Source organism: Ziziphus jujuba, chromosome 7 (assembly GCF_031755915.1).
Source record: "Ziziphus jujuba cultivar Dongzao chromosome 7, ASM3175591v1".
Taxonomy (NCBI): Eukaryota; Viridiplantae; Streptophyta; class Magnoliopsida; order Rosales; family Rhamnaceae; genus Ziziphus; species Ziziphus jujuba.
The window spans coordinates 16,622,066-16,639,590 of NC_083385.1; the positions used below are offsets into that span (position 1 = coordinate 16,622,066).

General features: G+C 31.7%; 2 protein-coding genes and 1 long non-coding RNA gene across 4 annotated transcripts; 1 reads left to right on the plus strand and 2 right to left on the minus strand.

Moving 5' to 3' along the window:
* Window positions 1-335: 335 nt before the first annotated feature.
* LOC107424679 (uncharacterized) lies at window positions 336-2,264 on the minus strand. Its single transcript, XR_007237723.2, has 4 exons — window positions 2,162-2,264; window positions 1,982-2,086; window positions 1,766-1,816; window positions 336-1,023 (listed from the first exon to the last, which is right to left on the minus strand). It is a non-coding gene; the product is annotated as an uncharacterized LOC107424679 (long non-coding RNA).
* A 2,065-nt stretch (window positions 2,265-4,329) lies between these two features.
* On the plus strand, window positions 4,330-8,921 carry LOC125422840 (uncharacterized). 2 transcript variants are annotated; one of them, XR_009639726.1, is made up of 5 exons: window positions 4,331-4,610; window positions 4,846-4,886; window positions 5,516-5,639; window positions 6,515-7,196; window positions 8,566-8,913. XR_009639726.1 is itself a non-coding variant. In XM_060819159.1 (4 exons), the coding sequence occupies exons 3-4, from the start codon at window positions 6,534-6,536 to the stop codon at window positions 8,584-8,586; spliced, it is 684 nt and encodes a 227-aa protein (XP_060675142.1). In that variant the 5' UTR covers window positions 4,330-4,610; window positions 5,516-5,639; window positions 6,515-6,533; the 3' UTR covers window positions 8,587-8,921. The 2 variants fall into 2 exon arrangements, 1 of the variants encoding a protein (XP_060675142.1); XM_060819159.1 differs by lacking the exon at window positions 4,846-4,886 and having other exon boundaries at window positions 4,330-4,610; window positions 8,566-8,921.
* Window positions 8,922-9,425: 504 nt separating this feature from the next.
* On the minus strand, window positions 9,426-10,010 carry LOC112489817 (uncharacterized). Its single transcript, XM_060818888.1, has one exon. The coding sequence runs from the start codon at window positions 10,008-10,010 to the stop codon at window positions 9,426-9,428; it is 585 nt and encodes a 194-aa protein (XP_060674871.1).
* Between the last annotated feature and the right edge of the window lie 7,515 nt (window positions 10,011-17,525).

The following is a 17,525-nucleotide window of genomic DNA, read 5'->3' on the forward strand; positions in this document are numbered from 1 at the left end:
ATCCATGTTTTGCATGTTTTTTCATTCAACACACCTTAGGGGCCTTGTGGGGTAGAAAAAATTGGCAAAATATTCCGTACTGTACACCCTCGGGAATTACCGACGAAACTGTCGGTAATTTTCCAGAGGGTATTTGTAGTTTACCGACGATTTCCTCGGGAATTACCGATGGTGAACAGTTAGCTTATTTTTTGCAAACTTTGATACACTTTTATTAAATTTTGGGATTTTTTCTCCTAAGTACAATTATCATCCTTCCTTACACATCATATTGACATGAGAATCAAGTACAAAAACTAAAAACAAAATCTGAATATGGAAGAAATTGGATCCTTTCACAAATATGGAAGTTTCCTTTTTTTTTTTTTTCTTTTTTATTTATTACATTTTGGTATCTTTTTTTCTACGAAAATCCAGCTGAACACAACTCTATAATTCCTATGTTCCAAGATTATGTATAAGATTCGAAACATATTGGATACAAAGTCCTACAAGGTAGCAGACACGGCAAGACTTTGCTGGCATACCGCATGCTGAACCAGAATCCTGATATCCCAAACAAAAATATATAAAAGAAAGAAAAAATTTGTGAAAAATTAAGTGAAAATTCAAACTCCAATGCCTATTATCAACTGGCCCAGCATGAAGGATTCTTTTCACATATACCAGGTTAGGCCATCTGCCTCTGTGCTAATAAGCCTTTGCAATTCAAATTTTTTTATGATGCTGAAGAATGATGCCTAAAATTCACACAGCAGCATGCATCTCTAGCCGTCTTCGTGCTAAGATTTTCAAATTTGTTCAGAATGCTTTGAAGCAACCTGTGTGTCCACCGTTCTTGTGTCATGCTTTCTCTTGCTTCGTCTCTTTGATCTAGATGTGCGGGTCTTTGTAGGATGCTTTATAGCATGCTATTGGATGCCCAACACTACATTTTCATTGGTAAGGAGTTCAGGAGGGGCATCAGGCCATGGTGTGCATTTTGATGGTACATTGACATCCAGAGGAGGATCAATTATCCATCTGTAAAGAGACCACACTAATGTCAAATGCATGTGCATAGGAAGAGATTCTGCTAAATGAATTTTAATTAAATAGGCAATTGACTATCATGATTTTTGTGTGTCAATGATATATATTGAAATTTAGATGGCTTGATGAGGGGTGGGGGGAAAAAAGCATTTCCATATGACAAAATTATTGACTAAAGGTAAAGATTTGCTGAACCAAAGTAAAATAAAAAGAAGCATGCTACATAAAATCATAGTACAATTATATAAGTCAATTGTTTAAAGGATTGTAGTCAAATTGCAAGTAAGAAAGCCCTTGGGAATGAGGTAAGAGGACTGAACAGAAATACATTGAAATGCCACACTAATACCACTTGACCACTTGAAACAATGCAATGACATTCACTTGAAAAGAGAAGTTGAGCATCATTGTCACATTCACAGGTAGGTTACTAATTTTAAGTTCTACCCATGTGTGATATTCAAAATCACAATTTCACAGCCACAATTTTATACTTTGAAAATAAATTAGAGACGCATAGTACTTAGAAATTGAAGGATATAACAGCAGAAAGTTTAACATGACAAGATTATTACAAAACATTTCTACCAATTGTATATGATCATTGGCACTGTTGACTCCATCTATGCTTCAAATTTTTTAAACAACCATGATAGCTTTCAGAATGCAAAAACCATATGCACTATAAAATGGAAAATGGATTGGAGACACAATAGGAAAGAAGATATGGTACCTGTAGGGCCAAACCATAACCGCTATTCACATCTTGCTCGAAATAAAGTAACTGGAAAATAAAGCAATTAGATTATAAATTTAATGTCACACCAGCAACACAAAAGAAAATGCAGATGCAGAGAGAGAGAGAGAGAGAGAGAGAGAGAGAGAGAGTTCATAGTCATCAAACATGGTATATAAACAATTTAAATGCAAAAATATGAAATATACATACCTTAAATTTGCCTTGTGCATTTGAAGTAACTCTTTCTACAATACCACACTCGGCTTGTTGCTCGTTGATCGTAACACCAAAGAAATGAGCATTTTGCTTATCCACCTGCAACAAAACAAAATCAACCAAACGGAAAATTCCAGAAAGAATGAAAGTCCAGGATAACAAACATGAAAGCACCTTTCCACTAACTGATGACAGAATGGAATGTATCCCTAGTTGGCTGTACTCCATCCAGCATCATATCATCATACATATCTCTCAGCAAGAAATGCCTACCACCACCGTTATTAAAAAAAAAAAAAAACCAGAACACAACTTTCACAATTTTTCCCAAAAAAAAAAAAATTCCCAACACCACTAAAAGAAAATCAAAATTAGAGCTGTTGCCTACCTGTTGCTTCTGCTCCTAGGGCTCTCTAAAATCCTGCAGTTTTCTCTCTGAGTCGCCTCTTCACCATCTCCTTCAAAACGCGCAGTCTCCACGCTTACAATCCGGCCGATTCATGAAAGGAAACAGAGGGCTCCTAAGGTCTGGTTATGGATAAAGAGATGGAGGGGAAAAGTCGAAGAAAGGAAAGAAAAAAACATATAAAAAAAAAAAACACATAAAGGTATTTTGGGATTTTAAAAGATTGGAGGGATAGATCAAAAAAGAAATGAATTGAGGGGGCAAAATTCATGAAGCTCGGTCCTATGGGGGTATTGGGCCAAATTCCCCATAATAAAATCACAGAGAAATCGTGGGCTCATAACCCACAGGTCCTAAGTTTGAATTTTATCTCCGATATATTTAACTTATAATTTAGCTCTATTTTTTTCCTCACATAATAGAATATATATATATATATATATATTGTAATTATAAGAAATTAGGGCTTCTAATTTAGACATATTTTTTTCCTCATATATTTATAAATACATTTTTTTTTTTAATTATAAGAAATCAGAGTAGCGCAAAGAAAGCCTAGTGAACTCATAACCGATAGATCTTTAGTTTGAATCTTGGCTCTGATATATATGGCTCCTAATTTATGATAGTACAGAGAAAGAGTGTTGGGAGTATACTACAAATCCTAAATTCGAACGTTGACTCATATATATGTATCTAGTTGTTGCTATTATTATTATTGTTATTGAAAAAGTTAATTTTTAATTATTGATGCATTATCATGGTTGAATAATAGTAGCATATTACTTGGTATTAGGTGTCTACATTATAGAAAAGATAAATATTCGATGTAGCAAAATTATATATATATATATATATATATAAAGAGAGAGAGAGAGAGAGAGAGAGAGGGGGGGGGGGGCAGATTTAGTATGGAGAGGACCTCTCCATTCCATAGCAAGAACATCCAACCATAAATTATTTTTATAAAATTGTTAAGTGCTATTCAAATATATACATCAAAATTTATGAAAACGACGTAAAAATAAATAAATAAAAATAATTTTTATGATTGATTATTAACTCTATGTAGTGCACAGATCCTTTTTGTAATGAATATATATATATATATATATAATATCTACTGTGCTTTGCACGTATTAGTTGAAGCACCAGTAGCGTTTTTTATCTTTTATTGACCTTGGTAATGTTATATATATATATATATATATTAATGTGTATGACGTTGTTTGTTTATGTTTATGGTTGGAGAAGAAAACAAACACATAAAGCCTTAATTTTCATGAACCTTTATACATAACCCAAGGAATCACGGAACTCATGATGAAAAGCCAAAACAAACGGTGCATTTTTAAAATAAATTTGGAATTCATAGAATTGGAGAGCGAACTTGCAAGTCGGAAAGGGGGAGTATAGGATTTCAAATCACCAACAATTTCAAGAAATAAACGAAAAACAAAGATTTTGTTTAAAACGTGTTAAAGTTTACTACCAAATTGATTTCCGAAATATAATTTTTTAAAAATTGATTTTTTTTTGTTATATTTGTTAAGTAATAAAATAATAAATAATTAAATTTAATATAATATAATATGAACAATTAAAGATAAATTTGTATTCTAGAAATATATTAATATTATTTTTTGAAGTTTTTAAAATAACACATTTATAAATAAAAATAATTTTCTCATATAGTTTATTAGAGCATTTCCAATAGTTCTATATATTGATTCTTTCTATTTAGCCACATCAAATAAATAGATAGTGTTTTTAAAAAGTATTCTCCAATGGTTCTGTGGATTAATTTTGTTAAGCTGATATGGCAACTAGAGAAATAGACACTGTGAAGGACACTGTCTACATCTAGAAGTTATGTTAGACAGGATGAGTCAGCATTTTTATTGATTTATTTTTTTGTTAAAAAATAACTATGCACGGCGGGCTTTTGTTTTATTATTTTTCCTTTTGCGCTAATTTTTTAATCTTCTTCTTCGTTGCTTTTAATTCCTCCGTTTTTTTATTTATTTTTATTTTGTTCAACAAAATCCCAATTTTTCACAGAGAACGTTATCATCAACTTTGCCTTCCCTCTTCCCTTCCTTCACTAACTCGCTTGCCTTTGAAACTTGGGTTGGATCCTTCTCACTGTGCCATGGGTGATTAAAGCTTGATTGGATTTGTGTTTATGGTTGTTTTGGATCAAATTTTCACAAAGGGGTAAGTCAAATTTCCTTCACCTCTCACACTCTCTAACTTTATTAAAAAATTGCAGCAGAGCCATTACAAACAAAAAACAGAGAAGCAATTTTTTTTTTTTTTAAGCAAAGCATAAGAAAAAGAGGTATATAAGACAAAGATGATGTTTCTGGGAATTTTGTTATAATTATGCTTACGATTTAAATTTTAACACTTTATCTGGTTTTTTATTTTTTCTTTTTTTTTTTGGTTGCAGATCTTAAAACAATAGAAAAACTTGAAAAAAACCATATATTGGTAATCTCTGCTGCTGCTTTTGTTCTAGGAATAAGGCTTCCTTCCTTTTTTACTCTTTTGTTTCAAAATTATTAGTGGAATTTATGGATGATAGCCGACTATAATATATGTATGCATGGTAGTTCACCTTTCATAACTTTGTATATTGATTTAAAGCAAAATTACAAGATTTAAAGTTCGCCATAGATAAAGAAAGCCAGACTTACTTTCTATTTACTTTTAAGTGGCAACTACTTTTCTCTTACTTACTTACCAGAGAAAACCGTTGGTTCCCTTTTAACAAAGTAATAAACATGAAAAGATTTTAAGGAAAGTGTCTTAAGTTTGTGGTGGTGATATGTAATTGGGTCTTGAATGTGATGTTTGGCAAGAGAGAAAATGGAAAAGAGAAAAAAAAAAAAATTTCGTTCCAAGACATCCATATTGTATTTAGATCTTATGACCTCATTAGCTGTCCCCCAAACCTTATATATAATATGTTTTCATTAGTTGTCCCTCAAACCTTATATATAATATGTTTGATATTCTATAAATGGTGCACTTTTTTCTTTATTTCTTCTCTTTTTGTTTGGCGAATCTGTGCATTTTTTAACATTTGTATTAAAATGATTACTTGTATTGTTATGTAGGAAAAACTAATCAATCCTTCATTGGATGACTTGAAGAAGACACCAGATCCCACTAGCTTACATTTAGATGACCCATTGGTAGTGAAGTGGGTCAAAACCAATATCCAAGGGGAACAACCATAAGGTAAATTGACAGAATACTTTAATTCTTAGAAAACAAAAGCAATTAATCCGGATTTTGAGTGTCTAATTGTTTACTGTTTCTGGCTTCTTAATTTATTTTTTTCCCCTAGTTGTTTCATTACAAATTAGTACATATAGCTGTAAGCTTTCTCCTACTTTTTGGAATATGTGCCTGTGGAATTTATGAAGAACATGAGGAATTGTTGGAACAAAATGGTGGACAATTGAGGAAGTGAATATGTCATTGTATTTGAGCTGTTCAATGGCATGGGCATTTTGCTTAAAATTTCAATAATAAAGTGCTGCTGAAGATTCAAACCAAAAAAAAAATGCTTTAATATAATACATTTTAACTTATTATGTACTTCTATATGGATTGATGTATATGCTGAAAACTTCAATCCAATTTTTTTTTTTTTAAATTTATAGTTCAGCCACGTATTGATTAGGAACACTCGAGAGCAGAGAAACAAGATTTTAACATTTGTAGTTCAACCATGTATTGATTATGCATATGGTATAGGAAATGTTATATTTGACCCATAATATGTGGGTCAGGTTGGTCAAATATTGTTAAATTTTCTATTGGATATTACAATTTATCTAAAACTAATATGTCACTACCACTTCGCTTCTGTTCTCAAAATTTTGTACGACCAATAACGTTGTTTGATATCTTGGCCCTGCATAAGTTATATATGTATACGTGACATGTTTTTCTAGAAAGTATCATTCTCAATGGTAATATTTTAATATATTAGTGGTTCTTCTTTTCTACCATATATATATATATATATATATTATATCAAGCACATAACTAATTTTGTGCATTGATTTTATACTTTCGATATAATTATTTTGAGGTTATTTGTGTAGGCATATATATACTCTTTCTATGGATTCACAATATTCAAATAACCTCCCATGCTCTCAACAACTTTCCAATGATAATGAAGGCATAAACATGAGCAGCTCACTAAATACTCAACATGTCAATAACTCTTCTCAACTCCTTATACATAATTCTATGCCACAAGCTACCACAGCTCAATTTTCAAACCAATTTTCTCACTTCTCATTTCATCCCAGCTATCTTTTTAATTCAATGAATGCTTCATATTCTTCTCATGTTAGCCAACAATTTGGATCTGGATTCACCTACCAGGGTTTATTGAATGCTCCTACAATCCCATTTGACACTCGGAATGCTAATGCAACCAAAGAATCCAAACATAAGAGCAAGGCCACCCAAAAGTCTAACTCTCAAAGTTCTGTTTCTAATAAAAATTGGACTAAAGCTGAAGATGTTGCATTGACAAAGGCATGGCTTTACATCTCTGTTGATTCTGATATTGGTAGTAGCCCAAAAAATACAGCAATGTGGGATCGTATTTTACTTACTTGGAAGGACAATATGGGGGTGGAATATAGCAGTGTTCGAAACACCAATAGCTTACAATGTCGTTGGGTAAAAATACAAGGTGCAGTGAACAAATTTCATGGACTATATGAGAGATTGGAAAGAAATCCACAAAGTGGAACAACCCCAGAAGATATGGTAAATCCTTCTTTCCATTTTTATGCTTTTAAGCATTTTAATGTTATATATTTAGCATATTTATTCTTGATTATTATTATTATTATTTCTGTAGAAGAGAGAAGCAATGCGACTGTATGAGAATCTAATGATGGTAAATCTTTCAATTATGATCATTGTTGGGAGATTATGATAAAGAATCCAAAATGGTATTCAAAGGGACTTACCAAGACAAATGAATCGAGGAAACAAAAATCATATAATGGTATTGACAATCCACCTCTGTTAAAAGCAACACAAGGGTCTATTTCTAATGAAGAAAATGGTTATGTCATGGATACTAGTGTAGCTGAAGGTACTAATTATGATGGGGTTGTACATCCATAAGGAAGGAAAGGTTGTAAAGAGAAAAAAAGGAGGTTTAATGAAGAAAAGGGTGTGGTTTATGCATTAAATAAATTACAGTCTCTAGAAAAACAAATTGATGTTCATCGAGAAGAGCTGGAGTTGAAAAGAGAAAAAGATAAAAAAGAACTTGAATTACGAGAACAAATGATGAAAGAGGAAATAAAAATAAAGGAGAAAGCTCAGAAAATTAAGGAAGAAGCTCAAAAAATAAAGATAAAAGATCAAGAATTAAAGGAGAAAGCTCAAAAGAGAGAACAACAAAATCTTATTATAAATCAAGATCTCAACAAACTTTCACCAGCATTGCAAAAGACATATGAGATGTATTAAGCTCAAATATTAAAAGAATGGGAAAATGATGGGCTTTTTGCAAAATGATTGGCTGGGCTTTTTTTTTTGTAAGTGGTACTATTTGTTAATATCTAATGCCATTTTTTTATGTGCAATTTAATGGTGGTCAATTCTAGTATCATAGTATTATGTTGTTCTACTAATTTAATTAATTATGTTTGAGAGTTTCATGCTAGCTTGATGATAAATTGATCTTCATTTATTGATATTATGTATATTTTTGGTTTCCATTTTCATGTGTCTGCATGTTTTTTTTTTTTTTTTTTTATATATAGCTGGGTTGTATGAAATGTTCTTTTTTTGTTTTGCAACTAAAGATACTTTTAAAGAACATCGTGTATAAGGTTATATATATATATATATATATATATACGTTCTTTGTTCTTTGAAGACTTGTAGTAGTTTCGATCTAGGATATCCGGTTTTACATAATAAATTTAATTTTCTCTCATATATGAATGATTATAATCAGTTACTTTCATGTAATTTAACTATAAATTTTGTAAAATTTTGTCATATATTATTGACTTTTTTTATTAAATTAGTAAATTATAATATAGAAATTAGAACTTATATATGTAATACATTATCTTCCTAAGGATTTAACTTGGTTATTTTTTTTGTTCTCAAGGATAAAGTAAAATGGACTTGAAGCTGGATGGAATGGAGCTATAAATGGTAAATGATCTATATTGAGGATGGAAAAGGCTAACGGAAGGAAATGTTATGAAGGGATCGTGTATAATCTATAAGGATAATACACGTATATTTAAAATGTTTTGCATTCCTATTTTGATGTTCTCCATCTTTCTTATGGAATTTTAGAAGTTGCAGTTGTTAGAAATCTTTGACAAAGTTTTCGTAGAACTTGTAGGTTATTTGTTGTTTCATATCGTTCCCATTCTATCTCATGGTGGCTTAACATCCATGGTTTAAGGTTTCTTTGTCAATGTTCAAAAAACTTACTTTTCAATGTTCACTTAAACTGTTTGGTAAATATGTTCTAGTAGTTCCAAATTAAATTTTTAATGAGTGAAGTTTATGCATCATATTCATGTTTTTACTATTAAGATCAGATTAAATCATCCTTTTTATACTACCGCCATTTAATTTATACCAAATAATTATATATATATATATATATATATATATATATGTATATATATTGCATGTGTATGCCTATGTTATCTACTATTTAATTTTTGAAAGCTAAAATCACTCTAAGTTCGTTAAATATCAATAACATAAGCATTTTCAAATTCTTTAATTGAAAGCATAAAATAATAGAGAGACTTCAAAACATTATAAAGAGGAAAATAAATTGCAATTATCTTTTAAAAGATATAAATTATTTTAAAGGAGAAATATGTAAAAAAGTATTCAAATTGATAGAAAGCTAAGGTATCAAAATTACACTTGAACTCCAGAATTTACTAAAGACATATCACCACATGAAATATTACTATTGTTATCTGAAAGCTTGAGCTTAACCTAAATATCAAATAGCTTCTTGAGCCCTATATAAATCCCACAAGTGATGATAAGGTCGATCTTTAAATTTTTGTGCACTCTTTTGTCTTGAACTTGCTTCATTCGATTAATCATCGTTGAAACAAGAAAAGTATAATCATGCTCTAGATGAATATCTTCAACCCTTTCATCTCCATGAGGTTGCCAACTTTCAGGATTGATGCCTTGACCATGCTCACTCTCAATGATCATGTTGTGCAAGATAATGCATGTCTTCATTATCTTTCCAAGGTCCCTTGCATTCCAGATACGTGCTGGACCTTTGACAATTTTCCATCTACTTTGCAATACTCCAAATGCTCGTTCCACATCCTTTCTAACAGCTTCCTGGTATCTGGCAAATAATTTTTCCTTGATAGAAGATGGTTCAGAAATAGTTTGAATTAGAGTTGCATATTGTGGATAAATTCCATTAGAAAGATAATATCCCATATTATAGCGATGGCCTTGTAATACAAAATTGCAAGGTGGTGCAATATCTTTAATAAGATCATCAAATAATGGAGATCTATCCAAAACAGTAATATCGTTATTCGTACCAACCATGCCAAAAAATGCATGCCAGATCCATAAATTTTGTGAAACCATAATCTCTAAAATTAGAGTAGGAACTCTTTTAAAACCATTTGTATGTGTTCCATGCCAAGCTGTGGGACACTTTTTCCCAATTAATGTCTTCATCAAGTTTTGATTTGGTTATGAAATACTTAATGTCAAAGACATTGATTTGGTTATTATTTTTTTCCCAATTAACCATGTTTATGAAATACTTATTATTCAAAGAAAGTACATGAAAACAAAATGAGAAAGTACTGTATGTTATATTTGAAGCCAGTCAAAAAAGTGCTAAAACACAAAACGAAAAATGGGAAAAGAATTCCTCCCTATTATTTACATATCGATACTAGTCATGGTGAAGTTCTTGTAAAATAAGTTTGGTGAAATTATGATCTAGTATAAATAAAATAAGCAGCTTTGAGAACTGAAATCAGGACAATTCTGTAGCAACTCAACAAGGGCAAAACCTGACTACGCATGAATTCTGGCAACAGTAAAACTTAAATTTAAGTTTTTTTTTTTTAAAAAAGCACTTACTTTGCTTGGACTCTTTTGGTAGATGATGTGTTGGTTTCTTAATACGAATGAATCTTAGAAAACCTTTTCATGAGTTTAAAACATACATGTAAATACGAGTTTGTGAGCCTATTCATGGTGTGTTTTAGGCAAAAATCTGGTTCATTCCAAAATGAATTGGTTCCAATGTAAACAAAGCACTGCAAGAAATTAGCAATAAATGGTCACTGCTATTCCTACATTTTCTCTACTTTCCTTGTCCATTTTAGCTTTCACAATTCTAAGATATGTGAAAATCCTTATATCTATTTAGCATTTCCAGTGGAACTAAGCTTATTCATATTAATGTCTACCAAAAAAAAAATATAGAGCTTAATCATATTAGCTTGGCAACAGAGTATTTTCCTAAAAACTAGCATCTTCAATATATTTTCCTTATGTCCAATGATTCAACAATGACCACCACCTATTGTCAAAGCACATAATTAAGTAAGCGGGGGAAGGCAGGGAAGGAAGGGAAATTCTTGTCAACTAAATTTCCTCGGACCTTCTACCCAACCCATTTATACATAAACCTGAAAAATGGTAAAGCAATACCTCCTAATAATGACATGGGAAAAATCTACCATATACAATTGTTTCCTGTGAAAGTCAACCAACACTACCACATAATTTTCTACCAAACTATTCCATAAAGATGATTAATGTAGAATGCTATAGAATAAACCATATTGATAGTTTTAAAATCAAACAGGTGCCCTATCAGTGGCAAGTAAAACACTTTTGATGAGTGCTGTGACTCACATTATACATCACTAGTAACATGACTGCATTCTTATAATAATTTAATTGCCTAAAAGTATTGAATCCCACAAGCCCCAAATTTCCATGCATTTACATTTAAGACCACAGAAATAAATTAAAACGCAAGTTATATCTGCCGTAGTGCCAATTTGCAGAGGACAAGGACAGCCTTCCCTGTTAGTGGACAATAACTACTAAGATTACAAATAGAATGACTACCATAATCGTCAAAGACCTTCAATGGTTCATAAAATCATATATAAATATATATATATATATATATTTTTTAAAGTTAATTATAGATTTATTAAATTTAAGATTCAAGAAATCTCCATTCTCGTTGTATAAAAGGGCAGGGAAAAAAAAATTTACAAATAATCATAAAATAATAGAAAATATAGATAAAATCCACACCTGTAGAAACGTAAGGATAGAAAAAGTTCTGTTTGTATTGTTTACTTTCATCAATAGTGTTTTTCAATTTATTGTATTTTAATTAGGTTTACTTTTAATTAAATATAATTTTAAAATAAAATATATATGATACATCAACATTTTATAATATTTTATGCAGAATCCATTGGAGAGATATTGCTAGGAAACATTATTCATTCAATGATGAGAATGCCACATAAGCATTAACACTTTCTAAAATTCATTGCACATAGACTTAAATAAAAATAACCATTGGAGATGCTCTTATATAAGTGAGAATCTAATTTTTTGGGTTCACACTTTCTCACCTCAAAGTAAATATCAAAATAAAACAAAAATAATATTTTTTTCAAAAAAAATAGCTTTTCACTAACTTTATTATTATCTAAACGGATCCTAAGGCTAAAATTAAATTACTTCAATTTTACCATTTAGAGCGTTATATCATGATGAATTACTTTACTGCCTGAATTATCAAAAACAAAAAGGAACAACCATAATAAAATAACATACTCAAAACCATAATTTAGGAATAAAATCTAGTCAAATAAAATATTTACATCGAGGATGAAGATTTTAAAAAAGTTAATTTTTTGTCATTATAAGATTGTGAATGTTTTCATTATAAAATATATATATTTTACTTACAATTGAATGAATGGCCCTTGTAGTTATTAAAAGAAGCTTATCATCCGTAAGATTTTTGTCACTATGAGGTAATCCAAGTCCAACGTGGGTCCGCTAGTGCTGATAACCGCGAGATTTGGTTGAATGAACCTGATTATAGCATATTTAGCTTCTAATCTTATAATGAGTTTCAATTAAAAAATATGAATATTCCTCTCAAATAATATGACCAGTAGATTGTTCGAATATTGTTTTCATATATAATTATTTAATGAAGATAATTTTCATACAATTAAGAATATTACAGTGTATCACTCTTGCTTAATCCAAAAATAGTGATGATAATGATGAATGCAAGCTTAATATTAGCAACAAATAAAATAAAAAATTAATCATGCAGTTAAGGTTAGCACCTGGAAAGCAGTTAGAGGAGGTACCTAGAGAAGACAACATGATATGGTAGTTTGAGACAGTTGGATGAAAGTTTTGGTTATTCATTTCAAGGAGTAATATATGCCTAGTAAAATCTTACAATTTGGTTTTGTAAAAATATTCGACACTGACATGACATAGTTAGCCCAGATGGATCATGGATATGCAACTAAAATATAAAAAGGGTTTTTTCGATAAATAGTCACCTTACAACTCCATTATAGAAAAATAGCAAAACTTTTTTTTTTTTTAAAACTAGCCACCTTGGGACAAAAATACCCTTGATAAAATTGAAAATTATGCAAAAGATTTTTTTTTACTCTTTCCTTTCTTCCTCTACACAGCCGTTCGTGGGGTTTCTACACAGCTGTTCGTGAGGTTTCTCTAAGGTCACTCTTTGCATCTCATCGCCTCTCACTCTTATTTTTTTGTATTTTCTCATATCTCAAACTAAACTCAGGTACAAATTTTATCTTTTTTCTTATTAGATGAAAGTAAGGAAATATGTGTTTTTTTGTTTTTTCTCTTTCTCTTTTTTCTTGTATTTTTTATTAGTTTAGGGTTTTTTAAGCTTTTTATTTAATATGGGCATGCAAGAAATTAATTTATGAGCTGTTATATGTAATTTTAAAGATACTTAGGTGGCATATGGTTTGAAAATGGGAGAAATTTTATGTAAAACTAAAAAATTGTGAAAAACAGAGAAAATTTGGCGAAAAAGATGAACTTCCGCCAATTTCCTCTAGTTTGTCAGTTTTCGCAAAATTTTCGCCAATTTTTCGCCAATTTTCCACCATTTTCCGCCATTTTTCCCGCCAGTTTTCCGCCAATTTTTCTCCATTTTTCTGCCAGTTTTCCGCCAATTTTCCGCCAGTAGGAAAAAGCTATATTTGGCCTAAAAAAAAAAAAGAATCAACTTTTTTAATACAGTTAATATGTTTGTTTGGTATTATTCAAAATTTTATATATTTATTGATTTAGTTTAACGTTATTCATTTAATTTTATAGTAAAATGGAAGATGATGACATTGTAATTGCGGTTTTATACAATGGAACATTGGTACAAAATGATAGTGGTAATTGGGAATATCGAAAGGGTAAAAATATAATGGTTTCCGTCGGCAAGAAATGCACAAAATCAGAGTTAGAGGATGAGATTTTCAATTCTATTGAGATAGATCGAAATGAATATTTGCTAAAGCTAAAATGGATATATGGACGATGTACAGAAAAATTGGATCCTACAGAAATACGATGTGATAGGGATGTGAAATGCTTTCTTCAAGAAGTGAGGAATAGAGGGATGACAATGATGCGGCCTCCATTGTATGTTGAGGTGATTTCGAAAGTTGAACATGTATGTAGAAATATTCATCAAATAGCATTTGCTTCGGATAGTGGGAGTAATCTTCATTCTTTTTCTTGTCCTCCAATTGGCGCTCGTCTACCATAAGCTTCCGATACTGAACCTATTCAGGCTACATCTCAGGAAATTATGGTTCAAGAAACTCAATTTAGAGATCAAGTTGATGTTCGTGGGGCCTGGACATCATTTAACATCCACGAAGGAGTTGATGTTGGAGGTGACTATGCTGAACGGTTTCCTAACGATGAGGAGTATGAGCAGTTGCATCATATTGATCATGATGAGAATTACAATGCAGCAGGGGATGATGTTGATCATAATGATGTAGATTTTGATCATGAGTTGCCGGATAATGATAATGATATGCATCCTGAAATGAACAATGAAGGAGTTGATGATGTTAGGGTTCATCGTGCTACAAGTGACCACATATTATCGAGCAACAGAAGTGCTTCTATGGCCATATTTTCGTCAAAGTTCACTTGCTGTGAGAGCATAGTAGTTGGACAATTATTTCGCAACAAACGTGACCTACAGAATAAACTGAGTATCTATTGCATGCGAGAAAATAAGGAGTTCAAGGTGACACGGTCAACTACACAACGGTATGAGGTTGTATGCTTGGAAAATACTTGTAAATGGCGACTACATGCAACCACATTTAAAAATGGAGAAATATTTGTTGTGAGAATTTTTGATAATGTACACAGTTGCTCGTTAGATATCGTGCATCGAGAACATAAGCAGGCCAGTAGCTGGGTTATCGGGCAATGTATCAAATCTAAATATGAAGGTATTGCACGTGTTTACAAACCCAAAGAAATTCAACATGATTTTTTGCAGAAATATGGGGTGAATATAAGCTACAACAAAGCATGGAGAGGTAAAGAGTATGCACTTAACAGTGTTAGGGGATCTCCAGAGGAGAATTTTGCTAAGTTACCTGCCTACTGCTATGAGTCAGTGTCGAAGAACCCTGGGACTATTACACATATCAAAACAGACAATAATAACAATTTTGTATATTTCTTTATGGCGACTGGAGCAAGCATTAGGGGATTTAAATCCCACATAAGATCCGTGTTGGCTGTTGATGCAACTACATTGAAAGGGAAATACAAAGGGTACATGTATATTGCATCGGGCATGGATGGCAATAAGCAAATATATCCTTTGGCTTTCGGCATTAAAGATGGAGAGAATGAGCAAGCATATACATGGTTTTTCCAAAACCTCAAGGATGCCATCGGAGATTTTCTGGATTTGGTGTTTGTGAGTGATAGACACTCCGCTATTGAAAGGGCATTACGCAAAGTTTTTCCCAATGCATACCATGCGTTGTGCACGTACCATATAAGCAGAAATATTAAAGAAAATGGACATGCGAAAGATGAATCAATAATACAATGTTTCATGCTCGCAGCTAGTGCATATTTGGTTGAAGAGTTTGAGTTTTATATGGGGCAAATTGAGGCAAAAAATAGTAGGGCTACCCAGTACATTCGATCATGTGACCCTACAAGGTGGACATGTTCTCTTTGTCCATGTAGAAGGTACACTATCATGACCACCAATATTGCAGAAAGCTTGAATGGCGTTCTACTAGATGCTAGAAAGATGCCAATAGTAGCATTAATAGAGCACATACGGGATTTACTGCAAAGGTGGTTTTATGAGCGACGTACTGCAGGTTCAAAGTTGACAAAGCCTGTGATTGACCATATGGAAGAGCAACTCAAACTACGAAATTTGGAGTCCATCGGACTACGTGTGAAAGCCATTAATATGCATGAATTTCTTGTGGAAGGTGGGAGTTTGAGGGGTACAGTTAATCTCCAATCAAAAACATGCTCATGCAAAGTCTTCGATCTTGATCAATATCCTTGTGATCATTGTATTGCCGCTTGCAGAGACCGAAAAATTGCTCCTTATGGCATGTGTTCTCATTACTACACCGCGGATGCATATCGTGCTGCTTATGCTAAGTCCATTTATCCTTTGTTAGATGAAAAACAGTGGCATGTCCCGGATGACGTGGCAAGTTGCATTGTTCTTCCACCAAGATGGACACATAGGCGAGCCGGTAGACCGAGGATGCAACGCATACCATCCGAAGATGAAGATGTTATTGGACATAGATATAGCCGATGCAGTGGTGTTGGACATTATAGGCAGAGATGTATGAATCCATTGTTTTATGCTTTGAATTAGAAAGTTTTAATTTAGTGTTATGGTTTAATATGTTTTGATAATTATTTCATATATTGGATATAATATTTTCTACTCCACGGTGGAAGATTTATTAGCAATCTTTTTTTTTTTTTTGAATTTAATTCCAAATGAAAATAGGCTTTCTGGAATTGATTTTCAATCTTTAGTTTACATATCATTTTATGAAATGTCCAAATGATTTTGAAAAGAAAAACAAACATATATCATTTTTTCTTTTATTTAAAATGGTTATTGATTTTAAATGTCACTACATTTTTTGTTAATTCCATCTTCATCTTATATAATATTTGTCTCCACTCCCAATTTTTTTTACCCTACTATTAACTTATATAATCTATTAGAAATTGATTTTCCAAGTGGAGGAAATTAGTTTCTAATAGGAGTAAAAATTATTTAACAATTTCCGCTTGGAGGAAATTTTTTCCAACAGAAGGAAAACTATTTCCGCTTGGAGGAAAAATTTTCCACCTGGCGGAAATTTATCCAGAGGCTTCAATTTTTCTTCATATGGGATTTCCGACTGGAGGAAAATTTTTCCGCCTATAGGAAATATTTTCTGACAAGCGGAAAATTTTTTAAGATTTGCAATTGAGCTCTTAAGGCGTTTGTGCATAACGAATTCTAATAAATAAACATGGCACATTTCCTATAAGGTCAATTACTTATCTTTACATCAATACCACATTGTTATCTTTGTTAAATGAACATTATAAGCCACCATTATATTTACAATTAAAAGTCAAATATAATAAATAATATGCATCTATAAACATGACAAAAGGAAAGAAAAATGCATCACCACGCAGCTCATATGCTTAGTTCTTTGTTGTAAGCCTCGTATGCATACTTCTTCCTAAAGAACTCCATGTCATCTTGTGTGAATGTCATTGGTAATCTAGCATGTAAAAATTCGATGGTCTTGAGTGTAAACATGCCACAGTCACCACTACAAAAACAAACAATTATTATAACATATAATAGTATTATTAGAACCATATTCAATAGTTAATATTTATTCAACAAACATGTAAGTATTAAGGGGTTTTACCCGTTACTTTGCTGAGGGGTATTTTATGCCAATTCACATGTAA

Excerpts from the sequence above, each read along its gene's own strand:
- LOC125422840 (XM_060819159.1), top strand. The coding sequence starts at position 6,534 with ATGGATTCACAATATTCAAATAACCTCCCATGCTCTCAACAACTTTCC. Across the intron at positions 7,197-8,565 it reads GAACAACCCCAGAAGATATG|GATAAAGTAAAATGGACTTG; the intron begins GTAAATCCTTCT and ends TTTGTTCTCAAG.
- LOC112489817 (XM_060818888.1), bottom strand. The coding sequence starts at position 10,010 with ATGGTTGGTACGAATAACGATATTACTGTTTTGGATAGATCTCCATTA.